The following is a 26,489-nucleotide window of genomic DNA, read 5'->3' as shown; positions in this document are numbered from 1 at the left end:
TAGTTTGGGGTTAATGGCCATGGCTAGTTGGGGAGAGAGGGTGTGGCGACTTGTCAACAGTAGGCATGCTTAGTTTGGGACAATGGGCATGGCAAACGGGGACAATGAGCGTGGCTAGTTGAGGGTAGTAGTCATAGGGGCCAGTGGCTTTTGCTAGTTTGGTAAAGCTGCCGTGGCTAGTTCCCAACAGCAGTTGTGGCTAGTTGAGAGCAGTTGCCGTGGCGAGATGGGCATAGTGGGTGTGGCTACAAAGGGTCCATGGGGACAGTGGCCGTGGCTAGTTGGCACAGAAATCTGCTAGTTTGTGAAGGAAAGGTAAAGACTTCAACTCTACGCCTGTCACCGTGGTTACCAGTGTTGAAAAGACTCGCGGTTCACACCAGCAGGTCAGACGTTAAACGTGATTGGTCAAACCAATACATCAGGACAGCAGCCATGTCTACAAAAGCTGCAGTTTAAAAGATAAACTGTTAGAACGGGTATCTGCTCTTTCCTACACTGCTGTCGTCCAGTTTGGCCTCGACGGCCCTCTCACTCCTTCACTGTTCACCATTTTGCTTGCCACTGATATTCCTGCTAATCCCTGCCTTCTGACTTGACTTCCTGTTTCCTGCCTCCTCTTTTTCATTGGTCGTTGGCGACATGTTTGCAGTCGGGTCAGTAATCAGCACTCAATACCCACTTGAGTTGGCTCTGAAATTCAACACACTTGACATTGATGTTTTTTCAACATCGGTAACCAAGGTGACAGATGTGCGGTGCATCATCTCATGCCCAGAATATGACAATTTCATTTAACTACCTTTTTCTTCGTCGATGGTGAAAATTCCAAGACCGGATCCGTCCTGAATGTGAAACCTGACGACTCCGTCTCTGCCCGGGTCCTTGTCCGAAGCTGTGAGCGTCACCACCGATGTTCCCACCGCCGCGTCCTCCATCACGCCGGCCTCGTATACGAACTGCGAGAACGTCGGACTATGGAGGTTCTCGTTGACATCCAGGACTTCAATCTCAACAAAACAGGAGGAGGAGAGGGATCGGGGGAGGCCATGGTCCACTGCCCGCACCGTCAGGTTGTAGGACGGACGCCTCTCAAAGTCCAGTTCCCTCTCCAGGACCAAGGCGCCCGTCGAGGAGTCCAGGTGGAAGATCCCGCCCTCCGTGTTCTTCAGGTTGTAGGTGACCAGACCGCCGCTGCCGAGGTCTAAGTCAACGCTCTCCACCCAGACCAGAAGCGTCCCCACCGGTACATCCTCCGGAACCTTAAGTCTGTAAACCGTTGGTTCAAATCTGGGCGGGTTGTCATTCACGTCCTCCAAAACAACCACCAGGTCCAGGGTGGACGAGAGTCTTGCACCGGGTTTTTCTTCTTCCGCAGCTTCGATCCGGACGTCGTGCCTCGGCGATGACTCCCGATCCAAGCTGCCTGCCACCGTCACCTCCCCCGTGGCCTCGTCAATCCTGAACGTCTCGGTGGACGTCAGGAGGTTGTACCGGATGCCTCCGCTAGTGTCAGCATCCCCGTCCGCGGCCTGCACGGTGAAAATGACAGAATCCACCTCTGTGCTCTCAGGGATGCGGACGATGTGCCTGGGCTGTTTGAAAACAGGGGGGTTATCATTGACGTCGAGGACGTTCACCGCCATGAGCTTCCATGCGGATGTCTGCGGAACGCCCAAGTCATACACGGTGATGTTCAAAATGTAGAACTCCTTGGCCTCCCTGTCAAGCGGGCAGACCAGCTGAAGCTCACCGCTAAACATCTCGATGGCAAAGCAGCCGTCCTCGTTCCCTCCGGATACAGAAAACACCAGCTTCCCATTGAAGCCGGTGTCGCGGTCGGTCGCCCTGAACCGGATGATCGTGGAGTTCAGCGGGTGGTCTTCCCGGACATCGATAGACCCAGGGACGCTCAGATCGAATTTGGGTGAATGCTTGTTGGTGATGTGGATGTCGGAGAACACCTCTTCCTCGGGGGCGACCAAACCGGGCTTGATCGACTCTATCAGTTTGTCGGTCAGCTGTTTGAAAACGTCAATTTCGTGGCAGCGGAGCGTCACCTCGTCGCCTCGGTTGGTGACCGTCACCCTGATGACCGACTCCCCGGAGTGATGTTTACCATCAGTGGCCGCCACTCGCAAATTAAATGAACCCACTGTCGGGGGGATTGGCTTCTTGAGGACCACGCTTCCCGTCACGGAGTCGATGCTGAACACCTGGAGCTCGTCCCCCGACGCGATGGCGTACCTCAGCTGCTGCAGCTCGTCCAAATCGATAGCAGACACCTCGACTATGGTGTGGCCGACTGGCAGATCGAGGGGCACGGTGGCGTTGCAGTCCACCCTCTGGAAAACAGGGGCGTTGTCGTTGACGTTGTTCAGGGTGACGGTCACGGGAACCTCGCTGGCCTGGCTGAATGGGCTTCCGCTGTCGGATGCCCAGACCCGCAGGTGGTACTGCCGCCTCATCAGCTCGTAGTCCAGGTGCTCCGAAGTCGAAATGACACCGGTAAAGGGGTCTATCGCAAAGGGCAAGGGGCCCGAGTTGGCGATGGCATACGTCACCAAGCCATTCTTCCCCCTATCTCTGTCCACGGCTTCAATTTTGACGACGCTGCTGCCGACGGGTGCATTCTCGTCCAGGGTGGCCTGATAGGAGGATAGCTTGAACTGCGGGCTGTTGTCGTTTTCATCCGTCACCTCCACCACAACGTGAGTCTCGGCTTCGCCCCCATTGGCCAGCACGTCAAACTCGTACCGGTCTTTAGCCTCAAAGTCAAATTTACCCGAGGTTACAATGATCCCCGTTTTGGGGTTGATCTTGAAATTGGCACTGTCGGGATTACTTTTGATGCCAAAGGTAACATTGCGAGTGTCTGATCGAAGAGATACCTTCAGGACGTGGGTTCCGGGGGGAGAAAACTCACTCAGCGTGACGATGTAGGTGTCTTCCAAGAACGCAAGGGGGCTATAATTGTAGGCTGGAATGTGGATTTGGGTAATTGGGGAAAATAAAGTCCTGTCTTTGGCTTGCAGAGACAGATTCAACCCAGAAGGGCTTTGAGACCAGATAATCTTTCTCATTGAGACCACTTGGAAGTCGGTGCCTTGCAACCCTGATGGGATTATCTCAAACCACTTGTTGGGATCACCTCCAACGACAGCCAGAGATTGGACCGGATTGACCCCCGCCTCCACGTGGACATCGATAGCTATTTTTCCGTCAGCCGAGACTCTTGGCTTCGGGGGCGGTGTAATCACCGGGGGCCGCAGGGGTGACTTCTGGATGTTCACCGTGACCCGGGCGACGTTGCCGAATTTCTGTACGCCCGATATTTTCTTGGTCCTGTCCTCCGCCAAGACGGTGAGGTCATACCTCTGGGTACGGGTGTGATTGAGCCTCTTGAGAAGGCTGATGGTACCGGTGAAAGGGTCGATGGTGAAAGGGTGTGCCCGGCTCGTGAAGGAGTAGTAAAACTCTGCGTTGCTGCCCAGGTCAGCGTCCATGGCGCTAACCGCAGTCACACTGGACTGAAGAGGAGTGTCCTCGCTGATGACAACATTATAGGAGGTGGGATAGAAGAGAGGCTTGAGATCATTGGTGTCGAGCACCTTGACCAGCACCTTTGTCTTCGCCTGGAAGCCGAAAGCACTTTCTGCCGCCGCTACCGTGAGGGTGTAGGCATCTCTGACTTCCCTGTTCAGCAGAGCTGAGTAGCTGCTCCGGGTTTTGATCCTGAGGAAGCAGAAATCCCCGACCTTGACTGCCTCCGGCTGGAAAAGATTGTCGACGTCCCCGGAGACTATGGTGTATTTGACCTCCCAGAAGGCATCGGCCACTTCGACGCCCATCTTTCCCGGTGTCTCCAGGTACGTCCGAGGGGCAGAGTTCTCAAAGATGGTAGCGTTGTAAAGGTGATGCGTGAAACTGAACGGGGAGCTGGCCTTCTCCTTTAGCACGTCCCCTTGACAACACCTCGCAGTCAAGAGGGCGGTCGCCAACATTAGCACGGCGGTCCTGGTGGCCGCCATTTTCGGCACCGGGGCACCACACCTTTGCAAACAGAAGAGAATAGGGAAAGGAGTCATGCACTTTGTTACAGATCGCATCAGAGGGTTTCAAAGGGGGACGCGGGAGGTGGGGGTGAGGGTGGGGCTTCCCCCTCAGGCACTGCAAACAGTGTCAAGGGAGGTTCAGTCAGTGGAAGTGACAGAATAATTTATGGCTTGAAATGGGAAGAAAATAACAGTCAGAATATTATCAGTGTCTTTCTGCGGTGACAGGTCTTGTGCAATTTCCCCGCACCGGGATAATGAAGGGATTGTCTTGACTTTGCTTATCTTAATTTATCTTAAGTCACGGTGTCCCAGCATGATCAAGTGTGGATAAAATATTTTTGTTCCTTTTGTTATGCCTCTCTTTTCATGGAAACTGAGATTTATAAGACATTGGAATCCTTGTTCTGTTTGTGCAGATGTTTCATGTTGATCTCTTCCTGTTCTGATCATATTCCCACTTTGAAGCAGCAGTTGCCAATCAATCATTCACCTTCTTTACTTTCCGAAAAACTGAATATAGGGTTTTATCCGTTATCTTAGATACTCTACGAGATTACACTTGCCGGGTGAGCACGCCTTTCTTCCTCTTTCTGAAAGAGCTGGATCACAAACGCAAACACGCGATGGCCTGCAAGGACCAACAAGCTACAATGGCATATGGTGGTGTGCAGGTGATCGCAGGGGGGCTGCAGTGGCCTGTGGTGGTCCACAGAGGGTTGTGATGTCCTGCGATGTCTACAATGGCCTGTGGAGGCCTATAGAGGACTACTGTGGCTTGCATAGGGCACTATGTGGACCTACAGTGGCCTGTGGGGGACGATGGTGACTAAAGTTGTCTGCAGAGGACTATGGTGACCTGCGGTTGCCTCCGGCCACTACAGTGGCCTACGGGCATTACAGTTGACTAAAGTGGCCTAGAGAGGACTACTGTGGCTTGCATAGGGGACTTTGTGGACCTACAGTGGCCTATGGGGGACGATAGTGGCTAAAGTTGTCTGCAGAGGACTATGGTGACCTGCGGTCGCCCAGGGGCACTACAGTGGCCTACAGGCACTACAGTTGACTAAAGTGGCCTAGAGAGGACTACAGGGCTAAAGTGGTCTACTTGTAACTATAGTCTGCAGCCTGTAGTGGGCTCAAGTAAACAACAGTGGCTCAAGGGGCCTACTGCAGACTGCAGTGGCCTGCAGAGGATTATGGCAGTTGAAGTGGCCTACAGACAGAGGACACTGTTGCCTTGCAGTAGCCTACGGGGGGACTACAGCTTCCTATAGGGACTACAGCGGCCTGGTCTGCAGAGAGGCGGCCTACTCCAGTTCTGACATGCCCCAAAACAAAGAAAGGTAAGAGAGGCCACACATTGTTTTTTTGACCGCAGAGAGACAGGAGGGGGAGCACAGGTTCCCTCTAGGCGATTTCTGGCAGGTGGTAGTTCTAACCCCCCCCCCACTCCTCCCCTGTAATTAGTCCTGCGGTACCCTGACGTGAGCAGCGAGTCTCAACTTAAAATCACGATTGCTCATGCAAACCTGGGGGGTGAAGGGGTGGTTGGAGGTGGAAGGGTTCAGTCTCGATCCATGGCCCAGGCTAGCTGCACAGATTCTCTGGCTGCGCGTGGCTGATTTATGCCCCTGAAGCCACCGCGGGCAGAGCGCCACCCTTTTATTGGTTTCAATAAAACCTGTTTTCCGCTCCTGTTGGAAAGTAATTTAGCCATTTATTTATTGTTTACTGAACTTGCTGGGACGGGGACGGGGACGGGGGGGCTGTGGGAGGAGGATTCTGATGACAGACACCATCTAGATACTTTCCCAGAATATTCTAACTGACAAAGAAAATAAATCTAAACAAATCTCCATGTTTCGGATAAATAATTTCATTTCCTTCAAGGAGAGCTGGGGCAGGTCAGCTGTCCGTCACAGCACCAGCTGTCAATCACAGGCCGCATGCAGAGATACTCAACCATTTACCCTTTCATTTACATATTTTGTTAATTTAGGATCTCTAGTTGACCATAAAGTGGAAGTGCTATTGGACCCCGTCATGTTATCCAAAGTATTTGTTAAAGTAAAAGTCACGGAGCAGAATTGCTGACGTTCTGTGGAGAACAATCGCTTCTCAAGGTGTCAAGTCACGTTCCCACGTTCCGTCGGATCGTATCTCCAGCGTATCTCCATATCTGGGCTGCAGTGCTTTATCTGCCGCGGCTTTTTTGGCACTTTTTGTTGGCACTTTTTTTCGGAAATTTCACACCATTTTTTTTTCCAATCACACAGATTTTTTGAAATGATAAACATCAAGTCTTTCTAATTTTTTGCTTATGTTTATTTTCCCCTTGACAACTTAATTATATCATTTTCGCACTCCATTTAATGGATAATGTCTTTCATTCAATTTGTAATGAAAATTCTAAACCTAAATTTAGAAAAATTCAAAAGAATTAAGCCAGGAGTTTCTTTTAACAATTTGGATGATGACTTTTTAGTTTGTTTTTTTTTTTTTTTTAAACTGGCTAAAAAAATGTCACTCTTCCTCCAGTTGTCTCTTGTTTATTCTATTTCAATCTATGTTATTCTATTCTAATTATTCCATTTTAAAATTTTAAACTTTATTTCAATCAATTCTATTTCATTACATTTTCCTTTGATTTCCTTTCATTTTAACTAAATTTGATTGAAATGTATTGATACTTGTATCTACTCTATTTCATTTTAATTCATTTTAATTCAATTTGATTTATTTATTGTATGATGTTTCATATTACCTAAACTTACAATAGAGTAAATCAAATTTTGTTTTGCTCTCAATCCCGTCATGATTTACAGAAACAAAAACAGTATCACACTCATAAAGTCCTGCAGAACAGACATGAGTGATAGTCCCTCTGATAGCGGAACTCAAAAACCCTTTCGACGGGTGGGAACATAAATCGAGAGTTTGCCGGGCCGGAGATGAAACGAAGGGCAGCTCTGAATACCAGACGTTATCTCTGGGTTTATATATGGGGTTGGGGGGGGGTTCAGGTGGGCTGGGGGCTGCAATGGAGGGTGACAGGTATGTTATCTCCCGTCGGATGATCAGATTACGGCCCGGCGGGGGTCACTGTTTGGGTTTTGGACAAAAGGCCTCGGGGAATCTGTGTAATCTGTAATCTGGACAGATTTGCAGTCGACCTTCTCCGAGGCTGGATCCCGATCTGAGGGTTCCGATCCGAACATATTCACTCCGCCTCGGATGTTTGAAATCTCTCAACGCGGTTCGTCCGGACGTCGGCGCGGGGATTACTAAGGAAACGCTTCCGGTTTAGATGGGCGTCATTCAGATGGAACGGTGTCTAGGTCACGTCGGATTAGAATGGCATTTTTCCACTGTTAATTTGACATTTTTCCCCACAAAAACACGACTTCCAACACAATCACAAGGACGTTCCTCCGACGTCACATGTCTCCATCTGTCGGATTTCAAATTTCCTGGGTCGTGTCAAACTGTATTCTGGTTGTTTCTGAACTATTAGCCAGTTATCTTCAAATTATCTTGAAAGTAGCCTCAAATTAGCTTTGAGATCACCTCAAATTGACTTCAACCTAATCTCAAGTTAACCAAAAATCAGCATTCAAATTAGCCTCAAATTAACTTCAAATTAGCGAAAAAATAGCCACAAGTTAGCCTCAAACTTGTCTCAAATTAGCTCCAAATAAGCCCCAAATTAGTTTCAAGTTAGCCTCAAGTTAGCTTCAAGGTGGCCTACAATTAGTCTCAAATCAGCTATAAATTAGACTCAAATTAGCTTTAAATGGACATTGAATTAGCTTCATGTTAGCCCAAAATTAGCCTAAACGTACCCTTACAGTAACCCCAGAGAAGCCTTCAAATTAGCCTGAATTAGCTTCAAGTTTTCCTCAAACAACTTCTAGTTAGCCTAAAATTAACCCCAAAATAGCTTCAAATTAGCCTCGAACTAGCCAAAAATTAGCTTTACGCCTGCTTCAAATTAGCTTCAGATCTCCAAGGAGACTCTCCAACGGCGGCGGGACATCATAGGCGGCTCAACTTTGTTTCACCAGTTTCCACGGAGACCTGGGAGCGGCTCGGGACCGACTCAGGGCCTTGTTTGTCGGCTAAAAATAAACAAATAAAAAGCAGACAGGGGACATGATTGTCCCCTGCTTGGAAATATGATTTATAGTCCGCACAGCTGAAACCCGAGGATTCATTCATCAGGGTTTGGCTGTGACCAGATTTAATCCTCTCTCATTCACGCTTCGTGAAACCAAATTAAACACACACACACACACACACACACACACACACACACACACACACACACACACACACACAAAACTGGTTTGTTGAAATACAGGAAGGAGTAAAAACGGAGGGCTGATTACTTTTTATCATCAATATTTTGATGCAAAACATCTAAAATCACATTTTGACATTACAGGTCCATTTTCATTAATTTATCCGTTCGTTCATTCTGTCACAAGGTGGAGACACATAGAAATGTCAGACCATTCAAGAACAGCCTGAAGGAAACACTGACAGAAGAACATGTCAAGAACCTTCTGCCTGTATATATTCATTATTCACCCATTTTGTCGTGCAAAATGGTACAGCCCCCCCCAGTTCCCCCTATTGGTATGGTCCAGAACTCTGTGTTGGTTCTGGAGTTCAGGAGGACATCAACCACGTAGGACTTCCTGGATACCGCTAGGTAATTGCCGAGTCCATTGCCATGTTGGGACAGTTTACACCTTATTCTCACGGACACACACCCACCCACACACACACACACACACACACACACACTGGTATTGAGTTGATGACTAAAGGAGCAGATGTTCTGTGCGACCGTCGGACAAACCGGCTGGGCAACACGACGAAGAGCCACACACACACACACACACACACACACACACACACACACACACACACACACACACACACACACACACACACACACACACACACACACACACACCGTCTGTTCTCAGCGTGGACCTGCAGCCACACGTTGGGCTCTGGCGTCCTGGATCCCGTTTCAACGTCACGTCGCCCGTATGGCCGCCGCCGCCGCCGCCGCCGCCGTTTCTCTTTATCTTCTCGTTGCTCTTTCCCCTCTTCCTCTTCTCTCCCTCTGGAGAGTCCAGGAGAACCTCAGGACGCTTTTCCTTTTCTCCCACTGCTTCACGGCTTCGCCACTTCACAAAAAATACCATCTGACATGGTGGCTCTACGGGCAAACATCTCTGAAACCACTAACGTATTAGTTTCACTCTCATCCATTCATCATCCTCACATAGCAGTGTGTGTGTCACACACTCATTCACACTTACGGACAGTTTAGACCAGGGGTCAGGAGTGTTTTGGACTGGGAGAGCCATAAAAGTATTTCTAAAGTATAATAAATTAAATATGTCTTACTTTTAATGCGACCTCTGGTGCTGCATGGATTTGTTCGAAGTGCCGCTTTATATTTCATCATTTCATCTATGCAATTTTATCATTGTATGTTAGTCATACTGCAGATCCGAAATGTGCACGCAGCCCGGAATGCACGGTAGTCATCGTCTTTTTTTTTTCTTTTCGCCATCTTTTCCGTTACGAGGGTTAAAACGGATAAACTAGTTGGCTATCTGATAAAATTAATTTCTACACCTTTACAACGACCCGGAAGCCATTGGTTCCCGACCCGACCGACGGGCGACCCGTGAAATTTATCTTTAAAACTAATTTCTGTTTACTTTAAAATGATAGTATTATGAAGAAATATCACAAGTGTTTTAAAATCAGTTCCAAACTAATATTTTTTTTCAACACAAAATTATCTGGAAGCCACCGGAAGAGCCACAGCTTCCCGACCGCTGGTTTGGACTGTCAGGCAGGTTGAGAACATGGAGAGAAACCAGGGAGGAAAAACACGGAGAACCAGATCATGGGCGGGAGAAAAAACTCCCACAATCCACTTTCCATTAAAAAAAATAAAAAAATACACACACAAAAACAAGGCAAAGACGGAGAGACGAGTCTGAGCCTCCGTCCTCTGCCATGATGGATGGTGGCGGCGCGGCGCTTTGTGTCGGCCTATCGAAACGCCGCTATTGGGGTCACGACGGTTTGAAAAGATAAATAAACACTTTCCCTTTCCTCTTCTTCCTTCCTCCCCCCCGATGTAACGGCTGAAACCGCTGGAAAATGTCAAATGAGCCAATTAAGCTCGACGACACGCCGCTCACACAAAAAGAGGTGGCGGTTGGCGCGGTGCGTTCAGGTGCGCTACGTTCACTTTGGCTTCGATTCAGCGGTTGGGACTTCCAGGATTCCTGCGGGCTTGTATTGATAAAGATGGCTTTTGGTTTGTGGACATTACGGTGGGCTTCTGTAGACTCTTATTTCAGTGTTCGTTAAAAAAAAAGGGGAAAAAAAAAGGTTCATCTTAATTGACAAAATTAACTTAAAGATTCACACTGTTATCACGTGGTAACCCAGATACACACACACACACAACTATTTCCACGTAGATGTACACACATAAATACCTTTAAACACACGTCTTTGTACTGAATTATAGGCAAATTGTTTTTTTGAGGATTAATTTACTTATTGTACAACTGCAGTGCTCTTGGTCAACCCAAAATGTTAACAAACCCTTAAACCTGAACATTTAAGTGGTAAAAGTCAATTTTTGGCCTTCTTAAGAGAATATCTATATGTGCATCATTATTAGGCATCTATTAGTGTGCAGAATTGTTATGTGACTAAATGATTTTCCCATCTCACCTGTTTATTTTCACCTGTTAAAGTGAGAATAAACACTCAAATTTTACAAATAAACTTAAGAAAAAAAAAATTAAAAACCTCAGAGACCAATATCGCCGTGTCATTAGTTTTTCATTAGTTTTTCATCTTTGAGTCCTAAACTCAACCTCTCCCCAATAGACCAGACATCCCTAAAAGAGGAAGTTACCGTTTTTTGTTTTTTTTCACATCGCATTCACGATTCCAGGTTTGCGCCCACTAAACTCAGTGAGTGAGACGTCTTAATCTCGTGGAATAAATCTTGTAATCTAGTTTTACTGTCGTGGGATTCCCGCTCTATTTACATTAGACTATATTTAATAACCCCCCCTCCCCTGAGGCAGGAGGCGCTAAGGGGGGGGGGGGTATTAAGGCGTTAGTAGCAGCAGCTGCGCTCAACGGTTAACGTGACAAGGAAATAATGCGAATCATACACAAACACACACAAACACACACAAAAAAGGAGATAAGATAGAAATTTTTGTGCTTGGAAATCAAATGATGATGATAGTAGCAAAAAAATTTAAGAATGCAGTAATACTACAAATTGCTATCAGCTGCAGTTCTATCACATGAAATACACGTTAATGCTAAGGTTAAGGTTTTTACCAGGATGCACTAGGACCCTGTCAATATATTTATTTAGTGCTTTGTCTTTTTTTTATATTCTAAATCAAATATGTTAAAAATGAGCTCCAATACACCTTTTTTTTCCTGAGAAAACATGAAGTTCTGATCGCAAAAAGCAAACTACAGTTACAATTAGAGAAAGAAGACATCCAGCGCGAAAAAGCCCGAGACGAACCCTTAGGAATTGGTGTTTTTACCCAAAAACCTGATATTTTTGGGTAAAAGATGGACATCCATTTACTCTGGAATGGCAACGCGGAACAATGCAGAAACTGGCTCTGGAGTGGAACCATTTGAGAACATCTCCATCCCATGGAGACGGTAAACGTAACACTGGCGAGGGTGGCATCCATTTACAAAAGGAGACTCCTTGTGCTCCTCATTCAATCAAACAGGAAGCGTCTATACAAATCAGCATTTGGTTTGGTCATAACATCGACCAAAACAGCAATGCTATGCTACATGCACTCCTCCCCGGTGAACAGGAAGTGTGTCTCTACATGAATGGCCGACTCATGCGTCTCTCTCGATTGAACGGTAGGTATCTTTACGCCCGTGCAGGTAGGTTGATCGCAACATTGACCGAAACAACAATGGCCGACTCCGGAGTGCTACCAGCACTCCTCACTATTGAACAAGAAATGTCTACGCATGCGTTAGTGAATTGACCGTAACAACAATCGCCCATTCCATGGTACTGCTTGTGCTCCTCGCTCCATTAAACAGGAAGTTGTGGTGGGTTGAGCAAAACAGCAATGGCTGACTCCAGAGAGCTACGGGTGTTCCTCACTATGAAACAGGAAGTGTCTCTACGAGTCCACATGTGGGTTGAATGTTATATTGACCAAAACACCAATGGCCGACTAAACGTGTCCGCCTGCGGCAAACAGCTCGTGCCCCTCCTTCCTTGGCAAAGTATTTTCCGCACCATCTTCTGGGCCACTCCAAGCAATAGCTCCGCCTCATTGTAGGTCCATACAGATAGATGATCACTCGCCGTTGTTGGCGTTTGCACTCCCTGCAGTACTTTTGCTTGTTATAGCGGCGAGACAGGAAGTGTTGCAGTTCACTTGTACGATAGCCTTTCTTGCGTTTTTCCGACATTGGACGTTTGGACTCGTCCCCACCCATCCCCTGTGCCAAACCACCTCCCTCCAGTCCAAAAACAACAAAACAAAAACAAATAATTAAAAGGGCTAATTATGTTACACAGCTTCGCATCTTGTTTTAGTGCCAAGGGCTAATGGGGGGGGGCGGGGGGTAATTGGAAAAAACAAAATGAAGGGACGCCAGCTTTCCGTCAAAGATCGCAGAAGGTACTGTTGAGGCTCAGAATGTTACAGAACCGTTTTTTTTTTTTTTTTTTGATGCTCCGGGGCTGGGAAATAGTGAGTTCGCCACACACGTGGAGGAGAACCATCCCCCTCCGAACAACCCCAACCACCCACCCCGAAGGCAGAAACATTCAAATGTCAGGGACGGTAAATGACAGAATGATCTAAATGACGCCAAAGGCCATTTCTTTTCTCTCGCCAGGTGAAAGTTTCTCCTTGTCTTCCCCCTTTTTTTTTTTAACCCACATTTTGGATGAAAAAAAGGGACCAAATAGCATAAAAAAAAAGAAAGCCCCTGTTAAGCTTGTGTTGTAAAAAAAAGTAATAATAATGATAAAATGCACGATAATAATAAAAACATATCTTACACAGTAATAAACAATTACATACCTATGAAGTGTAATTCGTTTTTCAATGTGCAGGGTGCATACACACACACACACACACACACACACATACAGTTAACACTATAATTACAGGGAGGGTCAAAAATGCCTCGACGGCATTCCTGGTCAGCAAACTCCACCTGTCAATCATCTGGACATCACTTTAAAAAACAAATAGGACCATTAAATCAATTTTGGGTTCTCGAAGAACATTGGCTAACGGCCTCCTGATTTTTATCTGTCAATCATCCACTTATGCTCCCCTGATGCTAATGCTGCTAATCAGCGCTCGGAGTTCGGCTAAAAGGAATTTTTTGAATTTTTGCAGCGGTGACCACAAGCGCCGCGGCGGCTGCAAAGCTACACGGAAGTGACACACGTTTCTCCACATTCTCTGTCCTAACGTCCTTCACGCGGTTCCTACTAAATGGAGATTCTCCAAGGATGAAAACGGGGCCACTCCCGCTTTTATCGTTGCTCGCTCTAGGCCTAAAGACATGGTAATAACATAGTAATAACACTGTAATATCATTCTAGCAACAGTGAGAACATATTTCTGGAAAAATTCTATTTTCTCCCCTCTGGCATCAAGCTGGGGATGGAAAACTTTTTTTTTTTTTTTTGTCAACATCAGGTCATATTTTTTTTTCCTCAAGCACCTCATCTAAAACCATGCATCCGGGTTTATTACTGTTTCATTACTCAACCCTCCGCACCATGGCTGACCCCCTCATTTTTTTTTAGATAACAGTCATGTAGACAAACAAATAAGGTGATTGCGGGGCTTGATGTGTGTGTGTGTGTGTGTGTGTGTGTGTGTGTGTGTGTGATACCCATCTCTAATGGCTGCCGCTTCCCCTGCAGCCCCACAGCTGAATCTTAGCAGCCCCTGCTATCAGCGCCTGTAAATGACACTCACCTAATCACCCACCGGTGACTTATCAGACGTGATCTCAGCCCGGACGTGATTTCGGCCTGGACGTAATTTCAGTGCGTGCGCGTGACTTCACTTGAAATCAAATGGGGGAGGGCGGGGGATTGGGGGGGGGGGGGGGGGGGGCACTGCAACTTGCAAAAGAGGAAACGGCGCTGCAGATGACATCACATGGGGGGGGGGCGTGATTGATTGATCCGTTAGAGGAGAAAACCGTCGCCCCCGGAAACGGGCAAGAAAGTCAAGACCTCTCGCCTCGAGCGGCGTGCACTGACATGCGGCGCATTAGCCGTCCCGCTCCTCAGGACGCACCACTTATTCTTTGGACTATTTTTGCGAAACTCAAGATCTGTCATGCACATTTGTTCGATTGGAGAGGCCCGAGCATGCACGTCCGTGTGTGTGTGTGTGTGTTCAGAGCAGTTGCAAAAGAGGTTGCAGTAAAGCATGAGTGACAGCACGGGAGGGGGAAGCAGCTTACCTGAGTTTCTGCCTGACGTTCTGGAGTTCTGGAGGGGTTGGTGGTGGTTCTCCAGGTTCTCTCACACCTGAGGAACTTCAAGGATCCTCAAACGGGACGGGAGTCGGCGGCGCATTCTTCCCATGCCGTAAACTCCAGGGAACACACACACACACACACACAGGCGGGAGTTGGAGGAACGGGGAGGGTTCCTTTGAGAAGTTGCGAGAGCGCTTCCCGTTCTCCTTCCGGCGCCGCTAGTTCCCTCCACGGCGCCTTCAGAAAAGGCTCTGAACCAGAGAGACACCTCAACACTCCCTCAGGAGTCCCATCCCCACCCACTTCTTGCACCGTCCCTCCTCCACACACACACACACACACACACACACACACACACGAGGCCTCCATGTGCCCAGATTGTGTACAACCAACCCCCAGGCCTTTGGGCCTCATCCAGGAGATGAGCTACCTCTCCTGCTAAAACACAAACCTGGTTAAATAAATGAAGATATATAAACATGGATAAATTAATAAATTAAATAGATAAACCAAATAAATTCATTCATTTTGTTGAAAGTGATATTTTCAAGGGTTGATATTGATATTTTCAGGGTTCCCGAGCCAACTCGGGAACCCTGCTTGATGGGCGACGGGGAGGAAAAAGGGATTTAATTTGATTTCATTAATTAGATCCAAATAACTAATTTATTTCCTCTTTTTTTTAATGTTGTTTTCACCAACCGGGTTAACCAGCAGGGTTCATGATACCAACCTGTGATAAACTAAAATATAATTGTTATCTTGCAGTTCCAACTGTGGCCACTAGGGGCCAGAGGGGGCGGAGCCAGTGCCCTGGGGCGGGAGGCGGGGCTTAACCTGGACAGTCAGCTGTCAATCATCCAACCATCCACCCTCTCATTCACATCTGGGAGGCAGGAGAACTTGTGGGGAAGAAAGGGGAAGTAAAGGAGGGTTGTGAAGGAGGAAAAAAAGGGAAAAAGGCGCTCAGGGAAGAGGAGAAGGAGAGTGTCAGGTAAGGAAGAGAGGAAATGTGGAGCAGAGAGGAGGAGAAGAGGAAGATGGAGGAGGGGAAGGACAGAAGGAGGAGGAGGAGAGGAGTAAGAGGACGAGGGGCTGTGGGTCCAGAAATAAACATGGACAGAAGGTGGGCAACAAGCCACTGGCAGCAGGACGCAGAGGGCCGGAGGAAGTGAAGGTAAATTACCCTCCACACACACACACACACACACACATACACACACACACACACACACACACATACACACACAGGAGGCCCCACCCCAAACCTTGATTGATTGACGAATCTGATTGCTTCACTTTTATTTATTAATTTCATTTCATTCAATTTAATTTAAGTTTATTAACTTTAATTCAATTTAATTTAGGCTCGGGGGCCTGGTCAGTCGGGGAGGGCCAATTGAGTTTTAAGGAACATTTGATCAGAAATCAATCAATCAATCACTATCACACTATATATATTGTCTATTTTCATCAAAAGTATTTTATATACTTTTGTTGAAAATAGACAATTCGTTCTACTGCAGGATAGAAAATGAATTTCATTTTTTAGATAAAAAATCACCTGCTTTCTAGGACGTTTAGAGTTTAAACCACCTGAGGTATGAGGCTGTGTGTGTGTTTGTTTGTGTACGTGAGTGTGAGTGCATGTTTTTTTTTTTCTCATGTTTGCCAGACCCCAAAAAATGCCAGAGGTCAAATGAGGTCATCGCAGATCCTCCTCAGGCCATAAATGTATGTCTGCAGCCAGTCAATGTATCACACACACACATACACACACACAAACACACACACACATACACACACATACACACACACACCGTTCCGCCCCGTCGCCCCCGGATCAACAGATAGTGAAAGGAGAACCGGTTCGCAGGTGCGGCGATGGAGATGGTCCTCCGCCTCCCCCGACGACCCTCGGTGGGCCGTGTCAGCGCGTCCATCAACAAGCCCCGCCCCCTGGAATGCGGCGGGGTCGGGGGGCTCAGTGAAGCGGGGTAGTGATGATTTAGAAACACGACCGGTGACTTTTGGGTCGCCCGGGAAAGTTCAGGGAAAATTCATCTTCTTTCCCTGGAAGGACAAACAACCTTTGACTTTCCCTGTAGGCTCCGGCTAAGCTCCGCCCCCAAGGAGCCGCGCCGCTACGTCATCCGCATCGCCCCCTTGTGGCCATACGCGGTACTGCATCTCAATAACAGACGAACGAGTCAGTGGGTTGCTGGCGGAAGAAGATCGGAGGATGAAATCCGCAACTTGAGAGCACGTCCGAGGTCCCGTCGCTATGGCGTCCAAGGTACCCGTTGCCATGGCGTTGCTCATTTTAGCAATTCGGAACGGACAAGGTCCAACTTGGGATTGCCCTGGGAAGCAGATGAACGAGGAGAGGCGCCTTTTTTTTTTTTAAAGGTGAAGGAATTTTCCGCTAAGGTGTCCGTCAAACACACTCACCTATGTAGTAATAAGTTTGATTTACTGGTTGGGCCCCCCCGCCGTCACCCCCGCAATTGATAGCGATGGTTCAGCCCGAGGAGATCCTGCAAGGACGGGTTGATGTATGTCCAGGTATCGTCTTCCTACTTTATAACAGTCACCGAGTGACACACACACACGAACACACACACACACACACAAACACACCATTTCTCTGTCAGCTCATTGGTCTTAAAGTTGCCCCGGACAGCGTTTAAATGGATGTTCAATCAACGCTGTAAAAGTTGGTTCCCATCAATCACTGGCGGAAAACCGAAGGAGAACAGAACGAGATTTATTCTTTTTCCATTTGTTGTGTTACTGAGTAAGACGGAGATCGTATTTCCCGACTGGGCTGGTGGAGAGAAGGAATGTCGGGAAATCCGGCGGAGAAGCGACGGGACTGCATTCAGTCCTTGCAATCTTGTGACCGAAACACTCCTGCAAGCGTCAGAAAGAAGAAGACATCTTGTCATTCATTCATTCACTGATTCAGTCGTCATCTCTACTCTTTATCCCGCACTCAGGTGAATGTGAGTGTAGCTGTCATTGGGTGAGAGGCCGGCTCAGCCTGGACGGGGTGATTACAAGGATACACACCCTCTCATTAACACATCAGATATATAAATCCATTTACCCTCTCATTCACTTGCCATATAGAGACATAAAACCATCCACTCAGTCATTCAGATATAATTCATAGACATAAAACCATTCACCATCTCATTCACACCACATATAGACAAGCATTAATTCACCCCTTCACACACCATATAGAGACATACAACTGTTCACCCTCATTCTAGCTTCGGGGTCTCCATTGAATGCTTGTTTTTGGACTGTGTGAGGAACCCGGAGAGCTCGGAGGAACCCCCACAAAGACACGGGGAGAACAAGGAGACCCCAAGCAGAAGAAGCGGGATCTGGGGGTCTTCTTCCTGGGAGGCGGTGGATCTAAGGGGAGGAGCTCTGCTTGTTGGACCCTTCTGGTCTTGACCGAAAAGTGCAAATGAACCCCATTTCACCTCCCCCTCCATCCATCCATCCATCCATCCATCCATCCATCCATCCATCCATCCATCCACCAACCATCTTCTTCCGCTTATCCTGCACTCAGGGTCACTACATGCTAACATGTAGTACCCAAATTAATGAGTCCTGTAGGTTTCTTTTTTTTTTTTTTTTTTTTTTTCAAATTGTCGATTTTCAATAATTGGCGGAGGCTCAGGTAGCAGATTCGGGGTGTTTGAGTGTGTGTGTGTGAATGCTATCAAGTGTGAAGTTTTGACACACTCGGGGTCAGGGGCTGGGGCAGTGGGGGGGAACTGGGGACTTCAGGGTTAAAATGTCAGCGTCGGCGTGGAACATCGGCGCCAGTCAAACTCCTCCCTGAGCAAACGGAGGGGAGGTAGGTTACGATGAAAGACACACACACACACACACACACACACACACACATACGTGCCCACACCCACACATACACATGACAAAACAAGTAGGACTGTATTATGAATCCTGCAGAGGGTTGTACAATTAGAGGTGCTACTACATAGGGTTCCACTGAAGAAGGATCTTCTGCAGGGGTTACAACGGGTACCTTGGGTATGGGGAGGGTGAAGGTGTAGAGGAAGATGGAACCAACAACCCTCTTCTTCTATACCCTTTGGTTTGGCCCTGCACACAGGCCAGACTTGTGGAGTCCACCAAAGTTTTTACATTGCATTGGAATCGCTAGTACTAGCATGACTAGCGCAACGAATATAATTAGCATAACTAGCAAGGCAAGCAGGATTAGCATGACAGGTGGTGCCATTTTTTCCAATGCGCGTCTTCAAAATCAAGGCCACTCACTCACATGCACAAGTGCAGCCGCTGTGTGACGTGCAAAGTCAAAGTGGGGTTTGGGGTAGTGACACGATTAAGCAGCAGTGTTTACAGGATAAACATGGACGGGTGCGGCAAGACCTCCGCCGGCATCCAGACAGACAGAGCCAACGGAGGGAGAAAACTAAAACACATTTTGAAATCGCATTTCAGTCATTTCTAGTTGTTGAATTTTGGTGAGGTGCTATCATTTTTTAATCTGATTTTGAATAAGTTTGAATTTGGAATTCCAGGGATGGCCACTGGAGAGACCTCACGGGTGGGATTAAAAAAAAAAAAAATTATATATATATATACATATATATATATATATATATAATTTTTTAGATACATTGTTTATATATATATAAACAGTAGCTTAATATCTGAAGACATGGTTTCCTTGCACAAGATTGTTTCCGCTCATTTTAGTGCCTCTTACTGGCAGTTCTGGCAAACACTGCCAAACAGAGATAAACACAAAAATTATTTGGGATATATATTTACATTTGAAGCTTATTTTGTTGATGTTTGGGGATGCCAGGACTCCAGCACCCAGCTAATTGGTGTCTTCTTCTTCTTATTTCGGCTTTTCCCTTCAGGGGTGGCCATAGTGAATCAACCTCCTCCATCTAACCCCATTCTCAGTATCCTCCTCTCTTACGCCAACTACCTTCATATCCTCTCTCGCTAAGTCCATAAATCTTTTCTATGATCTTCATCTAGACCCCCTTCCTGGCAGCTACAATTTCAGCCTCCGTCTACCAATATAATCACTATCCCTCCTCAGTACATGACCCAACCATCTTGGTCTGGCTTCTTTGACCTCATTCTCTCCAAAATGTTTTAACATGTGCTGTTCCCCTAATGGACTTATGCCTGATCCTATCCATCCTGGTCACTCCCAAAGAGAACCTTAGTATCTTCATCTCTGCAACCTCTAGCTCTGCCCCCCGTCTTTTGGTCATTGTAACTGTTTCCATGCCATACAGCATCGCTGGTCTCACCACTGTCTTGTACACCTTTCCTTTTATTCTGTCTGAAAGTCTTCTATCACATAGTACCCCTGACACTTTTCTCTGCCCCTTCAAACCTGCTTGAACCCGTCTCTTCACCTCTTTTCCACACTCTCCGTTGTCCTGGACTCTTGACCCAAAGTACTTGAAATCCTCCAGCATCTTGATCTTCACTCCCAGCACCCTCACCGTTCCACCTGGGTTCCTTGAATTCACACACATATACTCTGTTTTGCTATGACTAACTTGCATTCCTCTCCTTTCCAGAGCATACCTCCAACTCTCTAGATTTTCCTCAACTTGTTCTCTGCTCTCACTACAGATCACAATGTCAACTGCAAACATCTTGGTCCATGGAAATTCCTGTCTAACCTCATCTGTCAGCCTGTCCATCACTACTGCAAACAAGAAGGGTCTCAGAGCTGATCCCTGATGAAGTCTCAGCTCCACCTTTAACTTCACTGCTACACCTACAGCACACCTCACCACTGTCTTACAGCGAGCATGCATGTCCTGCACCTAACATACTGCTCTGCCACTCCAGATTTACTCATACAATACCAGAGTTCCTCTTGGCACCCTGTCACCACTTTTTCCTAAGTCTACAAAAACGCAATGCAGCTCCCTCTGGCCTTCTCTGTACTTCGCAATTAGCATTCTCAAAGCAAATACTGCATCTGTAGTACTCTTTCTAGACATAAACCCATACTGCAGTGCACAAATGCTGACTTCTGTTCTCAGTCTAGTTTCCACTACTCCTTCCCATCATTGTATGGCTCACCAACTTTAATGGCTCATCAACCCTCTATAGCTGCCACAATTCTGCACATCCCCGTTTTTCTTAAGGGGGATGGGCACCATCACACTTCTTCCCCATTCCTCATGAATCTTCTCACTCTCTAAGATCATGTTGAATAATCTAGTCAGAAACTCTACCGCTGACTGTCTTCGAGACTTCCACACCTCCACAGGTATAGCATCAGGACCAACTGCTTTTCCATCTCTATCTCTTTGTTTTGTCAACCTGTATAGATCATTATCTCCCTCCTTGCTGTCCAATCGAGCATACAGGTCATCGTATGCCCTTTGTTTTGCCTTTGCTACCTCTATCTTTACCTTAAGTTGTATTTCCCTGTACTCCTGTCTGTTCTCTTAAGTCCTCTCAGTGTCCCACCTCTTCTATCCTTCTTTGCTATATACTCCTGCACTTTCTCATTCCACCACCAAGTCTCTTTATCTACTTTCCTTCCAGATGACACACCAAGTACTTTCCTACCCGTCTCCCTGATAAGATTAGCTGTAGCTGTACCTGACCACCCAGACCCTTTCTCAACTCCTCCCTGAAAACCATACAACACTCCCTTTTCAGCTTCCACCACTTTGTCCTCTGCTCTGCCTTTGTCCTCTTCATCTTCCTTGTCACCAGAGTCATCCTACAAACCATCATCCTATGCTGTCTGGCTACACTCTCACCTAAAATTACTTTGCAGTCACTGATCTCTTTCAGGTTACCCCGTCTATACAAGATGTAGTCTACCTGCGTGCTCCTACCTCCGCTTGTACAAGTTACCCTATGTTCCTGTCTTTTCTGGAAAAAAGTGTTCACTTCAGCCATTTCCATCCTTTTTGCAAAGTCTACCACCATCTGTCCCTCTGCATTCCTATCCTGGATAACAAATCTGCCCATCACTTCTTCATCCCCTCTATTGCCTTCACCACCAACATGTCCATTGAAGTCTGCACCAATTATCACTCTCTCATTTCTGGGAATATTCTGCATCACTTCATCTAATTCGGTCCAGAACTTCGCCTTCTCCTATAACTCACATCCCACCAGCGGGGCATAGCCACTCATAACATTGAGCATCACACCTTCAATTTCCAGTTTCAGACACATAAGTCTGACATTCTTTTCACCTCCAGAACATTCTTAACAAACTCCTCCTTCAAAATAACTCCTACTCCATTTCTCTTCTTGTCAGTACCATGATAGTACAACTTAAAGCCTGTTCCTAAGCTTCTAGCCTTACTACCTTCCCACCTAGTCTCCTGGACACACAGTAGATCCACCCTCCTCTTCGGCATCATGTCAACCAACTCTGTACTTTTTTTCTGTCATGGTCCCAATATTCAAAGTCCCTACTCTCAGTCCCAGACTCTTGCTTTTCCTCTTCTCTCTCTGCTTCCGAACACACCTTCCTCTCCTTCTTTGACCCACAGTAGCCCAGTTTCCATTGGTTCCCTGGTCGTTGTTCAACCGGGCCTCGACCAATCTGGTATGATCTGGTTATTATGTTTCGTTCGCGTGTTTGGTTTTGGCAAAAGGTTTTACGCCAGATGCCTTTCAGGGACCGGCTCGGGGAGACACCGGCCTGAGGTTGCATTACCCGGCTGATCGGTGTAATGACAGGAACTGTCCACCGCAGGTGCGACGGCTCAGAAAAAACACCTTTAGATTCGCTTTTAAAAGTAATCAAGTAATAAAATGCCGACATGAAGAAGCTGGAAAAAAGGGGGGCAGAGGGGGGAGACGCACCGCCAAATCCCTTTCTTCTCATTGAGCGGGTCCCGACAGGTCAGGACGAAGCCGTTACGACCCATGAAAATACTTGCCTTTTAAATTGGTGGTACTAGTAGTGATGGGTGTTTTTCCACGCCAAAAAATGCCGGTTCACCGTCTTTGGGGAGGGTCATGAATCCTGGCTATTCAGACCTGCAATGAAAAAGGATTGAAATAATTGAACCGACTAGTTCTCAGCAGTTTCATCCCACGCATCGATTGTCTTTTGTTGTTAGTTTTTTTTTTTTTTTTTTTCAAATTCGTAGACTTCACTTCATATGACCATTTTTGCCATTCCAGCCTCCCATTGGTCTGTTGGTAAGCCATTACAGGATTTAATTTCAGAGCTGATTGGTTAGTTGGGACTCTTTGGAAAGACCGAGCCAATGGAACTTCGCTGGTGCGTTGGGGGGGGGGGGGGGCGGCAATTTTGGTATGATCCGTTTATTACCCTTTTATTACATAGTAATAACACAATAATAACAATTGTAATGACGCTGTGAAAAACAACCTTTGACCAATCGGCTTCTTTCACACTTGTTTGCATCGAGACTGGCTACTTTTTTCCTGCCTCACATGATTAATATTGATGCAATAAGCGAGTGTGTAGCAACAGTGCAGAAACAGATAACGACAACAGGGATCGTTTTTTTTTTTTGTTCTGCCTGGCAGCGTTGGCGACAAAGACAGGTCGCTGAGATTTTCGGTTTTGCACTCTTTAGACAAGTACAAGTGGCGGCTCTTATTCCTAGTACCTTCCCTGTGGTGATGTTTTTTTTCTGTTTTAATAATTCAAACCCCCTCATGAATAAATAACTTATTACACTGGAAACATCTGTGCGTGTGTGGGTTTTCTCTCTGTCGGTTAAATCATTTTAAGAAACAATTCGGAACATCATAGTGTGCGCATCTTCGCATTGCAACTTTTGAGATATAAAATGAAAATTTTAGTATATAAACACGGAAAATACCTTGGTAACTCACAAATTTCTTTTTCAAAGAAATTAATTAAAAATAAACCACGAAAATAAGAAAATGCTCTCTGCTGCCCCTCAAAGGAGCGGCGAGGTACTGCAAGAGAGACCGCTGGAGACCTTCCTCAGAAGGTGATGTGTGTGTATGCGTGTGTGTGTGTGTGTGTGTGTGTGTGTGTGTGTGCGGTCATGCCTCGTCAGCCTGCCAACCTACCATCCATCTATCCGACTGGCTGATACCCGGTCACTCGCCGCTCGCCGTCCTGCTGCCGCCGGAGTGTAAAGGAACGTAATGCGATCTGATAATGACAAGGAGCGATGGAGCTGTGTGTGTGTGTGTGTGTGTGTGTGTGTGTGTGTGCAGGTGAAATTCCAACCAACTGTAAAGTTAATCTAAAGCGAATATTTGTAGCTGTGCCAAAATGGAGCCTCGATTAATGATGCAGGCGTCTTGGCCTCGGGTTCGAGTGTCAGCGGGGTCGAAAGAGTTGCCATGACAACAGAAAAAAATTTTAAAATATTGAAATTCAGTTTAAAAAAAATGTGAATCTAAGTGTTCCACTATGAGAGGGATTATATATTTCTGAAATGTAAATGGGATTAGGGATAGACGAGCTCTCTGTCGCTAGGCAACTGTTCCTGCGGCAGTGGACGCTCGAGAGAACTCACCGTGTTTATGAGTTCAACCGCCATCGGAGTTCAGGGCCCCGAACCCTCGGAGCTATGAAGCTAACTAGCTAAAGCTGACCAAACGAGAGCCTGGTGTCCAATCAAGAGATTTCTTGTGGAAAGTGTTAATGCGGTTACATTTTTGGTCGCCCATGTGCGTCTTGGGTGGCTAACAGGCTAACGCTAATGGAGGAAAAATGGAAGAGTCCGTTTTTATGCGGCGTGATGTCCCCGCTATTCCCAGGAACCAAACGTTGACCACCATCCAGTTATTTCTATAAAATCCCCTAAATTGAGCCTATAAATTGGCCGGATAACGGATGAAAATAATCCTGTTGGAATATAAAAAAATGCAGGGAAGCGCTGGAGTGAAATAACCAGTGCATCCACTTGGGTTTATTTCCAATTATTGATCTATTTGCTTCCCCAATGCATACGAATGGGTAGGAGGATGGAAAATGTCAAGGACGGGCTCACACTGAGGTGGTGGACATATGTATTAGCATGTGCATGTGTGTGTGTGTGTGTGTGTTGGAATGTTCGTATATCACACAGCAGATGGCGACGAGGCAGGAGGTACACTTCACCCAGAAATCCTCTATACATATGTGGAGGTGTGTGTTTGTGTGTGTGTGTGTGTGTGTGTGTGTGTGTGTGTGTGCTAACAGCGGGGTCCCAGGAAACGTCCAGCAGATTGACGGGTTGAGACCCTCCTGATTCGGAGGTCCCACACCGCCCTCGCCGTCGGACCGCAGTCCATCTGGCGCCGCCCCTGCAGGTCACCAGTAAAATTACAGGAAAAATGTATTTATTTTGAAAATCCTTTCACAGATTTCCTAGCTCGGATAAAACAGGAAACAGATAAAATATTTCCAAACATATAATAACTAGTACTTGTCTATCTCGACTGGGTTAGCATGATTCAGTTAAGCAAGCCTCAGGCCCTGTCCGAACCGCCTCTACCTGCCGCTGGAATTCAACGTGCTCGGTCCAGACTTTGAAAAAAACTCGAGAAAAAACTTCTTCTCTGCGTCGTTCTCGCCACAAAACTCTGGATCGGAAACAATCTCTTGGCCAGGAGAGAAATAAACTCGTTTTATCAGCGTCCGACTCGGGAGAGGCGATTAGGGTGAAGGAGAAGTCCCGCGTTGTAGGGTTTTTTTCACCGTCGTTATCGAATGGGGGGGGGGGGGGAGGCAAGGCCGCTATCGGGCACCGTGGCAACAATGGCCGAGAGGAAGATAGAGAGAGATGGGACGTCGCTTCTCCGACGGTCCTCAAAGGCCCCGAAGAGGAGCTCCAATCGGATGGTCGGAAAAAAGAAATGCCGGGACAAAGAACTGATAGTCGGAGGAGAGCAACGCATTGCACACACACACACACAAACACACACACGCGCGCGGATACAATTTAATGCTACTTGTCTTTTCTCAGCCATCGTGTATGTGAATGACAGGGTAAATGGCTTTTTATATTATGTAAAGTGTGAATAAGTGAATGAGCAGCTTTTTGTGTCTACATGACCTGTGAATGACATTATGAATGGTTGAATGTTGTGAATGGGAGGATGAACGGCCGCGGGTCTATAAATATTAATAATAACGATAACAACAATAACAATAACAGGAATTAAAATAAAGATGATAAAAATAACAACCTGTAATAATTATCATAATAATAATGAATAATAAAAACAACAACAATAACCATGAAGCTGTTGATGTTGATCAATTACTTCTCTGATCTCTTGCTAGCATCAAGATCCTTAAAGATTAGAATGAATGAGTGAATGAATAAATATAAAAAATAAATAAATACAAACCTTCTTGCTTGGATTTATTAGTAAGAAGGTTAACAACTTAATCTGGCAAGATGTGATACACAAAGAGCAGCTGCAGACTTTACCATTCACCATTTCTTCGCGAAACTATCTCGTGCGTGTGTGTGTGTGTGTGTGTGTGTGTGTGTGTGTGTGTGTGTGAGAAGGTGTCTCGGCCGTGACCCCAGACAGACTGTATTTGTTCGCCACGTGCAAGGAGGGAGGGACCAAGGAGGCGATCTGATAACACTGAGAGGGCCTTTGTCCACTAGCGAGGGGAGGACGCCCGCTAATCTGGCCAGTTATCTCTGAGGGATGGCCTTGAGGTCACACATACACACACACACACACACACACACATGCACACACACACGCGCACACACATGCATTGCTCTATTACATTAGAAAGTTTTGCTTCCTTTTGCATTTGCAATTTTACGTGTCAGCAGATGCAAAGTTATCCGAGCAGAAGAAAGA

At 46.6% G+C, this 26,489-nt stretch overlaps 1 protein-coding gene across 1 annotated transcript in view; it reads right to left on the bottom strand.

Moving 5' to 3' along the window:
* The window catches only part of fat2 (FAT atypical cadherin 2), a 73,414-nt gene extending 69,383 nt beyond the window's left edge, over positions 1 to 4,031 (bottom strand). The window contains exon 1 of the mRNA XM_086178832.1: positions 803 to 4,031. Coding sequence (XP_086034958.1) covers positions 803 to 4,031 — 3,229 coding nt within the window. The remainder of the gene's footprint in view (positions 1 to 802) is intronic.
* Between the last annotated feature and the right edge of the window lie 22,458 nt (positions 4,032 to 26,489).

This window comes from Fistularia commersonii, chromosome 31 (genome assembly GCF_037954325.1).
Source record: "Fistularia commersonii isolate RoL2024-O1a breed Wild chromosome 31, RoL_Fcom_v1.0, whole genome shotgun sequence".
Lineage (NCBI taxonomy): Eukaryota > Metazoa > Chordata > Actinopteri > Syngnathiformes > Fistulariidae > Fistularia > Fistularia commersonii.
This window is presented reverse-complemented; position numbering and strand designations above follow the sequence as displayed.